Below are 18,613 nucleotides of genomic sequence, written 5' to 3'. Positions count from 1 at the left end.
GGTAATTTTTAGTTCCTTCTATTTTGTCCAGTTATTTCCAATTTCCACCAGTGTCCTGGAAGAAACAGGTTTCTTCCAATCAAAATCCCAAACTTTGGTTTGTTTGGAAGACTTTTGAGCAAATTTAATAAAAATTTCCAATTTTGATGGATATAAGTTAATTTAAAAAGCAGCAAGAGAGAATTAAAACAATAAATATATCATTTGTATGATTAAAAAATACTTCATAGAGTTTTAACAGTCCAATATTCTCATATGCAGTTTATGAACCTTTATTCAGTAGTTTAAAAGAAATGTAAAAAAGAATATGATGGTTTTGGATAAATCTAGAAATGGCTCCCATTTAATTCCGGAGTTACATAAAATTCCTTTTTATTGAGTGCTAGTGAATATCAGAGGAATCTACTTCCAATACACATAAAATGGGAAAACTTTCTTTCTCAATGTATGCATAAATATTAACAAACATTGAAATGCAAAACATACCACAAAAAGATTAACAAAGCTGGATCAAAGGAAATGGGGATAGGATCTGTGCTTGATTTGTAAAATTAAAAATAGAATTTATTTTATTCTATTTACAAAATAGTCTGTAGCAAAGAGTTTTTTTTCTTTTCAAAACAACGTAAGTTTCGAGAGTGATGTAGACTCTGATTTAAGAAAACTGCTAACATACATAAAGTGTGGAAAAAGTTCAATTCTTTTAAGAGTCAGAAAGGGGAGATTTTCCATCTCTCTTCTCTTTTTACTTAAAGAAAACAGTTTAAGTTAAAATGTTTTAGTAACAAATTTTAGATACTTTCCACATTGTATTATCAATCATAACTTTTTATAAAGTTTTTTACAGAACTGTTTTAATTCTTAGAATTATTATTTTTACTAAATAAAGAATTATGTGGAAACACTGAATTGGATTGTTCAAAAAATCTACTGTAAACTGAATGTTTAGAATTTAAATGTTGAAGAAATTCTGAGTGCATGCCACTAGTTCTATGGTGCAGAACTTGCTCGTTGATTAGAAATCAACAACACTCAACACTAAGAAATCAACAACAACAATCGATTACACTGCATTAACGAAAATTTATTAAATACTTCTCCTCTTTGGCAACACTTTTTTTTTAAATAATGCAAGGTAATCTGATTGGTCTCATAAGAACCTTGTAGCAATGCTTATAGATAAGCATCATTATCAATTTTATATATAGTTAATTAATTTGGATATTAGTTAATATCGTTATTAATATAGCTAATTAATGTTGTTAATTAATATGGTTATCAATATGGCTAATTAATACAATGATTGTTAATTAATATAATTATTAACTTTATTAATAACTATATTATAATTATACATACCCTCCAACTGCTACGGAATTTCCGTAGTTTCAGAAATCTTCTTTTCAGACGGTAGCAAAATTAATGTCTTAATATTTAAAAAAAATTAATTTTAGCGTAACTTGTCCACTATTACTTATAAAAGTGCAGGCCATATGGCTAGATTCTTAAGTTCTGATAAAAGTTTTATGAGAGATCCATTTGCTTTAAAAATTTCTACTTTGGTTCGCTACCACTAGAAAGAATTATTTTCAAAATCCTCATAAGTTGGAGGGTATGATTATAATACAATTATATATGATATAATTTTATTTTTTATAGATAAAATAGAGAATAAGAAAATTCGAATTGACATTGCCTAGTTCTAATATAAGTGTAAATATTTTAAAACTGTTATAGACATTGTAAAAATATCACAATATATTGTTTGAAAGCTACTATGATAAATTTACTTTTAAGACTTAAAGACTATCACATTTAAATTGAATTTGAAGTAGCACATTAATGAAAAGTGTAAATTTGTACAAATGCAAAAATTATCAATTTAAAAATACATATATTAACAACAAATTATTCACTACAACATTATTTATATTAAAAACTATTTAATTGAAAACTTAACAAAAATTCTTTAAAATATCTAAGTTTAGTTAGAAATGATTCAAATAAACATTAATCAACATAACTCTTCCAAAAATTTGGATCATCTTTGAACCTGGACTGAAACTCTTCAATTGCTCGGCAAAGTCTTCGAACAGCAGATAATAATACCTCAAGAGGATAAAAACTAATGCATATTCTCAGGTGATTTTCAAAGCTTTGGGTAAAAGAGGCTCTGAAAATAATTTATACATTATTTGAAAAGAAGAAAGCATATTATAGTTTTTTTTAAATCTATTTGAGAATTTAAAAACTTAATGTGATTTAGCTCTTTAAAAGCTAAACTTCCTTGCATGAATTTTGATATTCATGGATGAATCGGAACAAAAAAAATGAAATTCCGAGAAAATACATGTAAAAAGATGGGAATTTAATCTTGTTCTACACTGAAAAATTTGGATGATTATTTATTACAGATTGTCAGATCAAAACAAAACAAAAAAAGACAAAATTATAATCTACAAAAATTATTGAAAAGTAAGAAAAAAAGGCTAATTTTTAAAATTTTAAATAGGCTGGCACTAGATAGAATATGTTCAGCCACAACTAGATGATGGATTTCAGTTTCCTCTATGCTGAACATGAGAAAATCAGGGCATAGAGTGTGCACCTCCCAATGAGGTGACTCTGATTTGAATCCCAGCAATGGCTAAAAATTCGGCACCCGGCTCACATAGGCCAAAGAGCTGACGTAAAACATTCTCAGTGGCAGCCAGATCACGTCAGGCTAACTGTATAAGGTTTTCCTCTCTACATTACGCAAATGCGCAATAGTTGTGTCAAAAAGTCCCCCATGAGGGCAAAGTTATACTTAATCAAAGAGTTCCCTTGTCTTCTGAATTGGGTTCAAATCTATAAGGGAATGGAGTTAAAAATCAAAGTCAAAAACTCAAAATAGGATCAGCTCTTCACTGATGATTACAAAATAAAATAATATTTATAAAAACATTTTCAATTCAAAAAAACTTTATTAAATAGAGTTTGTCTACAATCCTAAAATTACATGTTTTCTTGTTTTAAGAAGCAGGTTCAAGACTACAGAGACTTTAAAGTGAGTTCACTGATATGATAGCAATTCTAAATCACTCTAGTCTTTCTCAAAGCAAACACTATTTCACACAATTTTTTTGATTTATCCTAGCTGTGTTTCAATCTGATTCTAAATAATTATTTCTTACAAAGTTTGCCAAATTTGTTTATTTTGTATTAAAAGCAGACATATTAAAAAAAAGTAAAGCTAAATGAGATTTTGTTTAATCTTTTTTCATTTTGAAATGTTGTCATGTTAAAATTTAGATGCGCTTAAAAATTTTGAGCTCTTGAAGAGCATCATTTGGAATGGCACCATTGTAAAGAACTTTTCAATGTAACTTCACAAATAAAAGAATATGTTTGATTTTTGTTCATTTTCTCCATAAAATAAAGGCAAAAAGTTTTCGACATATTATCATCATGGCTTAACAATGTATTACATATTTTTTCCTTACCTTGACCCAGGCATATAGCATACTTGATATTTTTTCTTACAAAAATTTAGTAAATTACTTGCACTGATGTCAGCTGGTAATTCAATCCATAAAAAATAGCCTCCCTGTAAAAATAATAATTTCTTACTCCTGCTTTGATAAAAATAAGCTTTAAAAAAAAAACTTATAATTCTAAGATGAACGAATCTAATTTAGGATACCTAACATATTAATAGAAAACAGATTATGATTTAGAGTTAACATATTTTACATTCAAAACAGATATTTTATTTCATGATAAGGAAAAAAGTAATAATGAATAGAAGTTTAATATTTTGAAGAAGGTTCATAAATGGACAGAAGATTAATATTTTCCAGGATAAGACACAAAACAAAGATGCAAGTTTTGTCTATCAATGCTTGATTATCTATGAATAGTAACCATGCTTGTGGGTTTTGCAACATTTTATATTATTTGCAAATGTAGTTAGAATGAAAACCTAGATTTTTTGCTTTCTATTAAAGTAGTTTTTTAGTTTAGAGTTAGTTTTCATCTGAATTGTAGAAGAAAAAAGTGACAACTAAAACACAAATAGTAATCAAATAAGAATTTAACTTTATATTTACATTAAAGTATATAAAAAAATGAATACATAACTTACTGTTGAAAAAAATAAGACACAATTATTTAACAACTTTTGACACAAATCATATTCCTTACATGATAAATTTTTAAATGAAATATTGTGAAATATTAGTGCTAATGAATATGAAGTATTTACTCAATGAGTCATGAATATTAGAATGCAAAGAAGTAACGCCCTCAAATAAATTTTATGACTTTAAGTATTATGAAAAAGAAATTAAAAAACTTAAAAGTACCAAAGCAGAGGACTTTAATGTAGAACCAAAAGGTAATTCTTCTTTTAAAAGTTCTGCAGCTGACTCCATATTGGTCTAAATAAAAATTCCACAAAATATAAGAAAAACTGTTAAAAACTTTTGTATTATAGATTACAATATAAAATGTTCATAGAGTGAAACTAAATATATATTTTTTTTAAATATTTGTAGTCTTTTGTTATACTACACATACTAATGAAACACTTTTTGTATATCTCTTAAAAAACTAATACAACCACCTAAAATGTGTATTCTTCATGAATTTAAATTAACAGAAAACTTTCACATAAGAAAAAAATATGATTACAATTTCAATGAATTCAATGTAATTTCTGGAATAGAAATACACCTTTTGAAAATTATTCAAAATCAATCCTGCCTACAGATGTTGTATAGTATATTAACATATTTATTAACTTTAAATACCTAACGGGCACAATATTATATAAAAATTAAAAAAAAAAACCAACTTATAAGTTAAACAATGCAATACAATAAACCCATTACAATAACTTGGCGGTATGAAGTAAATATAATTTAACATAGAAAGTATACTGAATTTTTTTTATTTCAAACATAGCCACTTCTCAAAAATCTATACACCATTGATATAGATCATATCTCATTTAATTCAGAAAAATAAAATTGATAACCATTTAATATCCTTATTTTAATATGCTGTGTCCCTACTAAATGATACATAAACTAAATAATACTTACTTTGTAAATATTTTTCACTTTTTGTAAATGGGGTTTCAGCTTTCCTAATGCTAATAAACTAGTTACAATGCCTGCTGTATAAGGATTCAAACCTCCACCACTGTGCAAAACACCACTGAAAATCAAATGATCAAAGATAAAATTTTTTTATTTATCACTTTAAAAATTTATTCATTTCAACGACCGATTTCATTGAAAATTATTTAACTTAAATAGTTATTCCAAGATCTTGTAAATGCTTTCTTCTTCTTTTTTAAGTTAGAAATAATCCCATTATTTAATAAATAAATGTTTTTCGATATAGGCAATAAGTCCAAAAAAATCTAAATAAAATTAATTTAAAAAATAATAATGATAATAATAATAATTATATGAAGAGAAAGCCTACTTGCAAAATATTATCAAACATCAGCACCCACTCCAACATGCTTGGATGGTTCAATGGATTTCTAAAAACCCGATTATGTATAGTCTAATATAGCAATTACTTTTCAAGATACAGAACACTCAAGACCAGCTAACCACAGGGTGCAATCTTAAGTTGCATATCTTTCAACACTTATATTAGTGACCTAGTAACTGAACTGAAAAAGATTGATGGCATTCGGTGCTTGCTATATGTTGAAGACCTTGTTATCTGAACTACTTTCCCAAAGAACAAAGCTAACGAGATCATTGAAAGTTCTTTGGGAAAGGTCATGTTGGTTACTAAAAAATGGACAGAATTACAGAATTAAATAATATAAAGTTCAACATCGACAAGACATTTGTAGAGTCTTTTTCTCTAATGCACCAATCTTTTCATCCACGAATTTGCTACAAAGGTTGTCAGATATCATCGTCTGATAACTTAAAATTCTTGGGTGTGGTTTTGGATCATAAACATACATGGAGATCTCACATGGAAAACACTATTCGAGGTGCTCCAAAAAGACTTAATCTTTTAAAAATACTAGAGGCTCCAAATGACGCTCAAGAGCGACTTTGAATTCTACTTACAAAATGTGTATTTTACTCCCTCTTGATTGCTGTTGGAAATTGCTTATCACAGGTTCTTAACCTTCTAAAAAAATTTCTAAATCACGCACTGCAATTGATTACAGGGGCTCAGCACAGGGCTTTTACCTGATTATTCAGGAGAAAGCCCTTTTCCTTAGGGAGAGAATGCTTAGAACTCTTGTATTTTTGTCCCTGTGGAATCTAGATTCTTTAGTTGGATAGAGAAACATGAAAACACCAAATAAATTCTGCAGGGAGTAGCTCATATTATATCTAAGTTGGATTTGAATTTTGAGGCTGAACACTTCTCTCTTCTCCTCAATCATTGCCGACAAAGGATTTTCTACCCGCCTTGATCTGTTCATGGATATCTCAAAGGTTGAGACTAGTGATACAGTTTCAAGAGCTTTCACTCTCAAAACAATAGAAACCTTTTTCCCTAAGGAGGAATGGTTAAAAATTTATACTGATGGTATCAAAGTGAGTGATTATGTTAAAGCCAGTGCTGGTGTTTACTGTGAGCTCTTTTGCTTTTATACTCCCATCGATACTTATTGATTAGCTGAGATCGATTGGTGAGATTGAGGTCATTTACCAGGCCCTGACACAACTTTGGAGACGCCTAGATTCCTTTTACAAAGTTATGTCATTGTCTGATTCATAGGTCCCACTTCAAGCGATTGTTGCACCCAGTCACTCTAGAATTCTAACTATCACTAATTGCTTAAATTTTCTTAACTAGTTTGCAATTAATAATAAGACAATATTATTCCAAAGGAATCCAGAAGAATCACTGTGGAATCCAGAGAAATGAGGCCCCATTTCCTGGCAAAAAAGGGAGCCTCTGTTTCTTAGAGATCTAATCCCAGACTTTTTTTTAATAATCTCTAATACTCTAATAATAATAATAATAATAAAGAATATCCTCAGGGATTCTTTCTATGAAGAACTCACAATTCTAATAAACTATGGCTTAAACAGACATGCAAACATTTATTAAATGTTAATGCACGAGAACAACTTCATTGATTTTTTATGCTTAAAATTGAAGAGTTAAAAAATTTTCATTAAAAAAATAACGTAAAATATTGAAAGCAAAATATTAAATTGGAGTAGAAAATAATAACAGTAATTTACAAATCTTTGCACTTTTCAACAATCCATTCAGGAGCTTCCATCCATCCAATTCTCAGTCCTGGTGCTAAGATTTTTGAAAATGAACAATTCGATATTACATTACCAATGTAATCAGAATCAGATCTATGGAAGAAATAAAATAGACTTTTTTTAAGAAATTACAAGTCAACATTAAACTGCTGTAAAATAATATACCAATGCATAATATTTCAAATTTCCAGCAATAGTAGGGCATAGAGTATGAAATACACTTTTAGATCAATTATTACCAAAAAAGATGCTTACTTATCATCAAATTGATAAAGTCGTTTTGGACAAGTGGGATCATCACCATAATGAAGGAGGTTGTAGACATCATCACAAACTATAGTAATTCCATACATTCGTGACAACTTAATCAGCTGTTGACATCTTTCTAATAAAGCAAGTATGTTAAACTATTAGAGCTTATTTAAAATTGATGTAGTACTTTTTCAATTACAGATAATATAACTTTGACAAAATAAATATAGAAAAACTAGAAAAGGAACTCTAATAGAAAAGCTAGTTTATTTTAAATGAAAGAATGGTAGTTAATTCACAAGTCAAAAACTAAAAAGGGGGGAAAAAAACTAAATTTTTAGAGCATATATAAACTTTTTTTGTTCCAAAAATTATAATTTGGCTTTAATGAAAGGAAAAATCAGAAAAATAAAAAAATAATAATAATAAATAACGTTTGAAAAATAAATATAACAAGAAGTTATTAATTACTGGAAGGTGCTGTAAATCAATAAAGAACTTGTGTACAAAGACAATAAACCAAAATCACTGTACATCATTTTATTTTCATTACATATTTCCCTATATGTTACACAGTTAAAACCAACACTAGGACAGAAATCATTTAAAGCAACTGTGTAACAAAATATTTGTTACACAGTTGTACACACAAGGAAAATGTTTTGTGGCAGTAAAATATTTTCAAGATGCATCTTTTATGTTTGTGCCATCCCATGCAGAGTCAATGTAATGTATGCTTCCAGACATTATAACACATCTTTGAGCATTTTCATTTTTATTATTACCACGTTTATATAAACTTGCCTTCGTGTATGTCTGTCCGGGTGGAATTTTGTAATCGATTTTAAACTAACTTCCCGACTAGCTACAAACTTCAAATTTGGCACATAGATCAGAATTGGATGACAATACATGAAAATGAAGAGAAAAAAGACATGCAAAGTAAAATAAAATTAAAATTTAAAAAAAACTTTTTTTTCGAGTTTGTCTTTTGTTGTCGATTCCATTATTTCAAATTAGTATTACATGTCAGGTGAAAAGATTTTTACTGTCGGAGTATTTTTATTGGCTGAAAAATCACGTGGTAGGATCCAGTTTTTCCTCATTCATTTCCAGATTGTTTTGGTTGTCATCAGCACAAAACTAATGGAAGTCGTAAAGGTATTGTTTTTCTATAAAGATTTTTGTATCCCTAATTTAAAATTAAAGTTCTATTATTTTAGTAGTGGTCTTGTAGTAGTCTTGACTACTCTTTACTAAGAAAAATAATCTAAATAAAAATATATATCTTTAAAAACCACGTTTTTTGTAGTGAAGAATAATAATTAAAAAGTAATAATTTTTTAAAAATATAAAATAAAAATTAAAAAAATTATAATTTAAAATAAAAAAAATTCAAAATAAAAAGTAATATTTTTAAAAACCATGTTTTTGTAGTGGAGAATAATAATTTAAAAAAAAATTGAAAACCAAAAACGTGGGGCGCATGAAATACATAACAGTGCATATACACATACATATACACATTTTCTTACTCATACACATGCACAGCCACATATACATCCACAAACATATGCATATACACAAACATATTCCACATCCACATTCAGATACAATTACAATTACAGATATACCATACACATATTTTCAAGAGCACACATACACACACTAATATAACATTACTGTTATGTATTTCATGCGCCCCACGTTTTTTGTTTTTCAATTTTTTTTTTTAATTATTATTCTCCACTACAAAAACGTGGTTTTTAAAAATATTACTTTTATTTTGAATTTTTTTCTGTAGTAGTATTGATCACATATGTGTAACTCATCTGGAAATTTAGTAAAATTAAAATGATATAAAAAGATTTTTTCTTATTGTCTTTGTATATCACACATTTGCAAACTCATGTTTCCATGTGAATTTTTATTTTTTGGCATGTTTCATTAGAGCCCCAGATTTGAGAAATACCCAGAATACCAGGTTTACAAATCCTGGTACCTAAGCACCATAGCACATGAAAAATATAAGCTGACATCCTTTAGTTGATTAAAATTTAAACTGTTTTTATTTTTTAACCAAAAATCTGAATTGTTTTTGTAAATATTTTTTCCCTAAACATCAAATCTATGCAGATTCTTAAAATCTTTTTAGCTTGCATAATTGTCTGTGCATTAAAAAGTATATTTCTGATCAATTTATTTATTTTTAGAGAGTACCCAATTAAAATTAGTACCAATTAAAGTTCATAAATGCAAAAAAAAAAAATTATTCTGCTACTTTTTATTCCACAGCATGCTGATTCTAAGAAATTTTGAGTCATATTTAGCAGGATTTTATATTAAAAAAGGCCCAAAAGCTTAACCTTTATATCAGGTTTAAATAAATAAAAAATTGGATTGCATTTTTCACAATAAACATCTATAAAAATAGCATAAATAGTTGTAACAGATTGTTCTAAATGCATAACAAGATATTAAGAAATTAAGACTATATATTTAAAAATAACTTTACTTGAAAACAGAAGAAAAGTAGCTTTAATTAAATTAGTCAATGAAATTATTTTTACAGTTGTAAAGCAAAGAATTCAATGAACAAGTTGTGCAAAAAGGAACTAATAAAGTAGGCTACAAATTGTTTAAACTGTGCTGTATGCAAATACTTTAAATCTTGCAACTAGTTAAAACTTCAGAGAGTGGAGATATCCACCTTTTTTTTTTAATCTAAACAACTGATTTAATGTTAATTGAAATACATTAACAACAAAATTTTATTCTTAATGGAAAATATTGCATGACAAAGGGCAAATTGTTTTTTTTTGTTACATATTTATTGAAATTAAAGTTTATTTGAAATATGCAAAGAGAAATTGAGAATCTGATTGGAATTATTTAGGCAAACCAGTGAGTATGAATAATCCCTAAAATTCTGAAATAAAAGAGAATTTTTTTTTAACAAATTGAAAAATAAAATTTTTAGCGAACAAAGAATTGCGATATCATGAGGAAACTATGAACTGGATTATTTAAAAAGTCTGCAGTCCAGTGAATGCTAAAAACTCAAAAGTATAGTGATTCAGAGCATGTTTACACTAGCTATATTTTATGGAATTATTTAAATTCTGTAGCAGAGAAAAAAATCCTAGCACATTATCTAATTGACAAATAAAAAACGCTACATAGCAAGGGAGGGTGAAATTACATACCTTCAGGTAGCACACATCCAGTGGGATTATGAAATACTGGTATGGTATAAAGCAAAGCTTGTAACGGTGGATTTTTTGAAGTTGTTACTTCTTTTAAATGCTGTTGCAATTTTTCAAGTAAATCTTCTATTACTATTCCATTATTGTCTGTTTTAACTATGAAAATAAAAAATGCAAAAATAATTATGGTGATAAAGGGCAGTTATTATTAACAAAATATTGAAAAAGCAAGTCTTAAAATATTGCATAAAAAATATACAATAAAAAATTTTTAATTTAAAAACAATTTAAGTGATACTTAGCTTTGATCTAAAAATACTATTTAATGAAAGAATATATAATTAATATAAAAAATTCAATCTATAATGATCAATATTCTAAGGGTCTGGGACAACCCTTTTATTATTCAGTCCCATAAATATTCTACTTATGCACAGTAAATAATTTAAAATGTAAAAAGAAACAAACATGTTAAGAGACACGCTATTTAATTTCCAAAATTTTTTTTTTAGAATGTATAGAAGCATCAGGTAGTTTAATACAAATTACTTTTTTTCAAAGAAAAATACCTTATACCTAGAAGAATGAAGCAATATTTTATAATATACTATGTTCTTGAATCCAAAAGTTACAGTGCCTTCAAAAGTCTCATAACACTTTGTTTCACTTAAGCTATTCAAAAGGTTATGAACTTGTATTTTAACTATAAAACACATTCTAATGCAGGGGTTTTGCAGGTTTAAAATACTTTTTACATTGTATGCTGAGACAAAACACTAGGTTAATAGCTTGATTTAATGTTGGTTTTTGATCAGCAACTTGACGCAAAGACTATGTGTTCTGGTATGAGAATGTATAGCACTAGGTCACTGCCAATGCATTTCTTTGACTATTATATTATCTAGAAGATGTATGATTTGTGGTATTTCTAGAATTTATTTTCATGGCCCTCTGGGACAAAAGATTGAAGACCCTTAATCTAAAACTACCAAAGACAAAATAGCTTCATCAGTTTTGAATAAAACTACTTTACTCATACCTGGAATGATATTCATATCCAAGTCTTTAAATATCTTTAAAGCACAAAAATACGAAGGGTCTTCTATGAAAACAAAGGAGCCACGTTTAAAAAGACAGTTAAGAATCAGCCATAATCCACTAGAGGCTCCAGCCGTTAGGAATAGATTTTCACTAACAAAGAGATTATGACAAATAATAAGAATATGATAGTATAAAATTGTAAAAAATAAAGTATAGTATATTTTAAATGATCTGCGAAACTTTAAAAAAAAAGTTGTTCAAAAATAAATTGAAACAAAATTGAAATATAAATTACCTTCTTACATCATCCCCATATTCTTCGGATAAAAATTGAGCTAAGAAACTCCTGAACTGCCAGTTGCCATTTTCTGAGCCATATTGAAAAAGCTGAGCATCACCATCCATTTCTACTTGCTACAAATATTCATTTAATATAATACAAATCCAATATAAATTTATTAAACAACCTCTTTAAATAAATTTATATTGAAATAAAATTAATGCAGAACATTTGCATTTAATTATCTAGCTGGGACCACAAATAATAAATTCATTAAATATTTTATGAACTAGCTGAAATAAACAATGCAATGTGAAGTGTTATTTTTGATTAGCACTCCAGAATTTAAAAATTTTTTAAAACATTTTTTTTTTTAAATATAATATTCATATGTCAGGGAAGGTATCCCATGTTTTTTAATACAGCACTGTCAAACACAGTAGATTTTTGTGTATTCACTAATAAAATAAAGACTAAAAATCAGATTTAAAAGCATCAAACAAAATATTAAACTATTAAAAAAGAATTTCGTGCTTTGTTTTTTCCATGCTTGGTCTGACATATTTAATGCATTACTCAATTCAAGATTTGGTAGTTTTAGGTGATTTAAACCATAGATAAAACTGTCTAAGCTATAAGTCTAAAACTTGTGCCAAAAACTGCCAATAAACTCATTTCTTTTCAAAAATATATCCCTTGGCTCTTTTTAAAAATACCGAAAGCATAATCCAAATTAAATTACACCAATAATTTTAACAATAATTTAATCAATATTTTTAACACAATATTATTTGTCACAACAACTGACTCTTGAAATGAAACACATATTTGAGTAACTCTTTTTTGAAGAGATTTTGTGAGATTTCATCTGCTATCTATTTTTTTTTTTTGGGGGGGGGGATGGGGGAGTAACATGGATATGGACTTCACGATTTTTTTTCTCAATGTGATGAAGATTCATGAACAGTGAAAATGGAATAATTAGTGTGTCCCCCCCCAACAAAATGAGGGAGTATTGCTTATAATATTAGAGTAAAAATATATTACATATTCAATTTAAAAAATATATATATGCAGCAAAATAAATACAAAAAAACACGAAGAAAATTAAGAAAAACAATAAGTTTCATTTATTGCACAGAAGCTGCAAGTAAACAGAACTCATAAGATAAGTTCGAAATGAAGATAAAACTATGGAAAATAACAGAGATATGAAAAAAGGGGGGAAAAGAAAAATAATAATAAAAAAATAACATACAACTGGGGAAAAAAAAAAAGGAAAAAATTTATTTAAAAAATGCGGAAAATAAGAGATATAATCTTTTCATCAGCCCACATATAATCATGTGGGCTGATGAAAAAATTATATCTCTTATTTTCCGCATTTTTTAAATAAATTTTATCCTCTCCCCCCCAGTCGTTTGTTATTTTTTTATTATTATTTTTCTTTTTCCCCCTTTTTCCATATGTCTGTAATTTTCCTTTGTTTTATCTTCATTTTGAGCTTATATATATATATATATATATATATATATATATATATATATATATATATATATATATATATATATATATATATATATATATATATATATATATATATATATATATATATATATATATATATTGTAAATTCAGTGCTTTTTTTACTTTAAACTAGTAACCTATATATTTGTTATAATTAAAAATAAAGATATTAGAGCTAGAGAGTTTTGTCACAGGGTCTCTCAGTCGATAATGTCTAAACAAAGTAAAATATAGACAGGCTCAACATTTCAAGGACATTTTATTGCTGGGATCAAGAGTAAAGTTTTTACCCATTTTCATCATTTATGTATTTAATCAGATTGCAAAATATAAATTGAACTAAAAATATCAACAACAATCAATAAATGAAGTGAATGAGTTGTTATTTTTTGAAATGATTGCATAAACTCAAAGTTTTGGTATGAAAATAAATTGGAGATAGTAATCAAGAAGCCTCCTTATTTTGTTTAACACAAAATCCTCTGAGTTTAGCTTTATACACTTAACCATTTATAGAGAAGTACTTAGGAAAAAAAATGTAGTAAATGCAAACCATTTGATGAATGGTAGCAGCTTCAATGATGGGAGGGAGCATACGTAATAAATCTGTTCCAGGAGCACCAGCATTCAAATATACAGCATCTGTTTTGTAATATCCATGAGCATCAAACTGACTAAAATATCTTGCGGATTCTGACTCACTGTGATGTTGATGATCCATCTAATAAATAATAATAATATTTTAGAGCATGGACAGTTTTTTGATGATGAGTACCAATACGATATTTTCATGCACAAAAATGTAATTTAACCAAATCTCAATGTAAAACATAATGCGCAGAAGAGTCTCATATAATAAAAGAGGTGAGCAAAACTGAATCATAATATGTGTAAAAAATACAAAAACTTTGTAAAGCATGTACAAACAAAAATAAAGTGATTATTTTTAATTTTTCAATTGATTTTAAGTTCAGCACATGGTATTCAAAATCTAACAAATAGTTGACTAACTATAAAAAGATTTTTTTTTAAAAAAATGAGTTTAACCCACTGACGGTTCTGCACGTAAAAAGTCGCATTTTAACCTGCAGTCTTCTCTGCATAGCAAAACCGGTTTTTCCATGTTAACTGATAGGGGAACTGTGTGTAGGGGAGAAACATTCTCCCTATTTTGCCCATTTCCTTAACCGCCAGTGGGTTAAAAGTGAACTAATAATTTTTATAAAAATTTAATTTTTTAAATTTTTATTATTTTTTTCATTAAATTTTTTTGCTCACTAAACTAAACTTAAATTAAAAACTACTGATAATGTTAAATATTTTTGCCCTAAAAGCTAAGAGGAAGAATGTAATTTTGATAAAGCTACAGAATTCAAAAGTAAAACACTGTGCCATTTCATTTCTATTAAAGCATTTATTTCCTTTAAAGTTTGCAGAAGTAACGATATTGACATGAAACTAATTTTTACTTTAAATGTGAAGATTAACAATAACTTTGATTCTTTGTTTTATTTAAGCTTCCATACAACTTTGTTAGAGAGTTATAACATGTATGTGACATTCTCTGATTGGTCGGGAGCCAAAATTTACCTAAACTACAAAATTAAGGAAAATTTTTCTCGTAAATTGAGCATAGAGTGATCGACAAGGTATTTTTATCTAGTGGAATCTCATAATTTCAGGTACATATTCTTTTCTTTTGCTTTTAAAATAATTCAAAACTGTACAAAGTATCTTTTATACACAAATACAATGTTAAAAAATCATTTCTTTTGTGAAATAATTAGATTTTAAAAATTATGATAGGTCTATTTGTCCTTTTTGTCAAATTATGTTATTATATTCCAAATAAATCATTAATTTTTTGAGAAAATGTTAGTTTTCTCCTGAAGAAGTTATTTCTTGGAGAAAATTTTGAAAACTAAAAATAAATTACGTCTTCATATTCAAAGAGCTTAATTTGTACATCAACAATTTGCTGTACTTTGGCGTAGTTTCTTGTTTCTTTCTTGGCAGGAAAAAAAAAATGAATCTTAACATAACCATACCATAGCAACAAGGAAAATTCTGAAATGGCTGTTGTCTATTCATTTTTCAATTATAATTAATTATGGCGATTTGTCATTATTTTTGTCTATGGTTTTTATTTGTCAATGTTTTCTTTTGTTCCTTAAGTTTAGATTTTTTTTATTGCTGAAATATTAACTTTTACTGGTTATTGCATGTTTTTATAGAAATGTAAATTGCTTTTTTAATGATTATATACTATACCTGATTTTAATGTTTACTTACTTTTATTTTTGAAAACAAATATGTCATTTTTTTTCTAAGGTACTCGTGCATTATTGATTAAAAATGCAATACATTGTTTTGAGTTTGTAATGAAAATAAATTTCTAGATTTAGTAAGTATATATTCCATGAAGTTAAGATAGAGATCTTTTAAACCACCTTGCATATGGTGTTGTTTTTAAAATTTCTTGCATAGTGTATAATTTTTTATTTTTCCTTATTGTTATTCAAAAAATAAAATGTTTCTATAATACATAGAGAAAAATCATATCACTCTGAATTTTATTGAGATTGAGATATTTTAGTTCTTTTCGAAAGTGTATTATTATTTTTATTTTTCATTATTGTTATGAAAAAAAAAATGTAGTTGCAATTCATTATTACTTAAGTTAAATTTTATATACTGGATTTAATGATAAATTCATTTAATAAAAAGATTCAAAAAAAAAAATTTAAATTTCTATAAAAATTTGAATTTTTGAACAAAAAAATTTGAATTTCTATAAAAGTTGGTCACAATTTAAAATGGAAATTGGGATATAATGACTAGTTATAAGAAAATAAAATAAAACACTTCAAGTGGATGAAAAAATACAAAAATAATATGATTTTTAACAAACGAGAATGGAAAAAAGTAAGACACATCACATTCAAAAGACGAAGAGGAGATTTTTGGCGGTGATGAAGTTTATTACAAAAACTATGATCTTTGCCTTTTCCATCTGGTAAAAATTGAATTATTTTCTCCTTTTCAGTTTGGTGCCTTTTAGATAAAGTCAGAATGTCTAAAAAATTCTAAGTTTGTTAATAAATTTAACTTGAACTATAAAAAAATAATTACTTATTGTCATCAGAAACAGAACTCTTGTAGAAATTTTAAGCATTCTAGCTAGTCAGAAATTAGTTGAAATTAAGATGGCTGATAAATTCCACTTAACAATCTAAAGTATGCTTATATAAGTGAAGAAATAATTAAAACAATCATTTCCATCTAACAGTGTTAAGTTCATTTAAGTACACTTTAACTAATTGGAAAGTAGTAGCTTTCAGTGATACACTGTAAATCAAAAATCTTCTTGTAGTGATCAAGAAACGATTAAAACCTTGAGATGTCATTCAGTACAGAGTGTCATTTAAAATGTTGAATCAGTTAATGGGACACTAGTAGTAATTTCGATTAACTATAAAATTATTATAGATACATTATAGCTATAAATTTTGGTGACATACTTATCAGGAAATAATTGGCTCAGATCTCTTGATCAGATTTAAACATTCCAGTTTTTCGGAAAGTGGACAAAATTTTTACAAGTGATCAGTCAACTTTGCGATAGTATGCTGATTAATTCTGATTGTTTTAAAAAGAATTGAAATTTACATTGTCCTCAGACGCAGAGGGACTCTCATAACGAGAGCACTCAAATTAATCAGAAAGCGGTCAGAAATTTTACAGGCAATAGGTTTCCTTTGGTTATAAGTTCATACCAAATTCTGCTGGTAACGGTCTTGTAATGGTTGCAAATAATATTGCAATTCAGCATAGAGCAGCAGTTTAAATTAAGATGATTTAGTCCTAAAGTGGCCAGAAATTTTTATTGACAGAAAACTCTCTTGGACTGCAATATCTGGAAAAGTTCTGCTGCTGTGAGCCAAAAAATGATTGAATCTTGCATTGACATCAGGTACAGAGCTTTACTATTGTCTTGAGCACTCTAGCTAGTCGGAAAGGGATCTATATGTTGACTACAAGATTCCCTCGACACAACTATAAAAAAAAGAAATTAAAAATAACAATAAAAGCCACTGTGAAAGCTTAAAGTTCCCAAGACGAAGGAAGAAAAACAGATTGTGGAGAAACGTCGCCAACCAATCCATTATCTTTCTCAACCCAGCGATTTCAGACAATTTTAAAACCATTGTCGTAACTCTCGATCTAAGAGTTAGATTGCAGGAACTCTGGTTTAATCAGATGATGAACAACTAAATGAAATATTAGTTAATACATCCTTCTTAAAACATTAGAATTGTAATTTTTCTAAAAATACTTTTAATTAATTTTCATTAAAGAGATTATAATAATAGTTTTAAAAAAATGTTTGTTTAATAAATGCATACTTTTATCTTCAATATCAATTTCTCTAGGGGGAAATTAGAAGTAACTGGGTAACAATGTCTGATTTAACTAAAAGATTGCGAAAATTGAAATGAAACAAATTCTAAATAAAAGTTGCTTCATTTATGTTTTAGGCAGTTACTCAAGAAACTCTTCAATTCGAACACAGCATTAAATAAATAAGTGTAAATAATTATTTCATACTTTTTTTAATTTTTTCAAAAGATAAGAGAGGATAAGAGCTTTCTAGTTTTTATTTCTTATCTGTTTACATTTTAAACAGCTTATTTTTGCCCAATTATAGATCTATAAATACCTACAGAATTATTGTTTCAGCTGAACGTTTTGTTGCGAAGTAATATCACTTCAGATAGGGATCATTCACACTGCATGCAATTGGCGATTGAAATGGACTATAGGTGACGTAGGGCAGAACTCTCTACCAATGGGAATACTATGGATGCTTTCACCAATAGCGCGTGTAGAGTCATTAGAGAAAGAAGTCCGTTAGTTTTTATCTTAATTTTCAAATAGAGTAAGAACTTTTAAGTTAAGAAACTATATGAAACTAAAAACTACATTGAAAATAGTTCCCAAGGAAAGCGTCGTGGAAATTTTAAAAAATATCAGTGACAATTAAATACAAAAAA

The 18,613-nt window shown here is 27.3% G+C and overlaps 1 protein-coding gene across 3 annotated transcripts; it reads right to left on the bottom strand.

The window, feature by feature from the left end:
- Positions 1-603: 603 nt before the first annotated feature.
- On the bottom strand, positions 604-18,256 carry LOC107457111 (uncharacterized). Of its 3 annotated transcripts, none has more exons than XM_071181476.2 (11): positions 17,966-18,235; positions 14,113-14,280; positions 12,048-12,166; positions 11,751-11,902; positions 10,712-10,867; positions 7,509-7,638; positions 7,224-7,346; positions 5,088-5,202; positions 4,347-4,421; positions 3,486-3,589; positions 604-2,173 (listed from the first exon to the last, which is right to left on the bottom strand). In XM_071181476.2, the coding sequence occupies exons 2-11, from the start codon at positions 14,278-14,280 to the stop codon at positions 2,011-2,013; spliced, it is 1,305 nt and encodes a 434-aa protein (XP_071037577.1). In that variant the 5' UTR covers positions 17,966-18,235; the 3' UTR covers positions 604-2,010. The 3 variants fall into 3 exon arrangements, with proteins under 3 accessions (XP_071037577.1, XP_071037580.1, XP_071037575.1); XM_071181479.2 differs by having other exon boundaries at positions 1,870-2,173; positions 7,236-7,346; XM_071181474.2 differs by having other exon boundaries at positions 1,872-2,173; positions 18,168-18,256.
- Positions 18,257-18,613: the final 357 nt, after the last annotated feature.

This window comes from Parasteatoda tepidariorum, chromosome 8 (genome assembly GCF_982258835.1).
Source record: "Parasteatoda tepidariorum strain Cologne lab strain chromosome 8, Ptep-v5.0, whole genome shotgun sequence".
In the NCBI taxonomy this organism is placed as follows: domain Eukaryota; kingdom Metazoa; phylum Arthropoda; class Arachnida; order Araneae; family Theridiidae; genus Parasteatoda; species Parasteatoda tepidariorum.
Note: the sequence above shows the minus strand (reverse complement) of the source record. Positions and strands in the feature narration are given on the sequence as shown.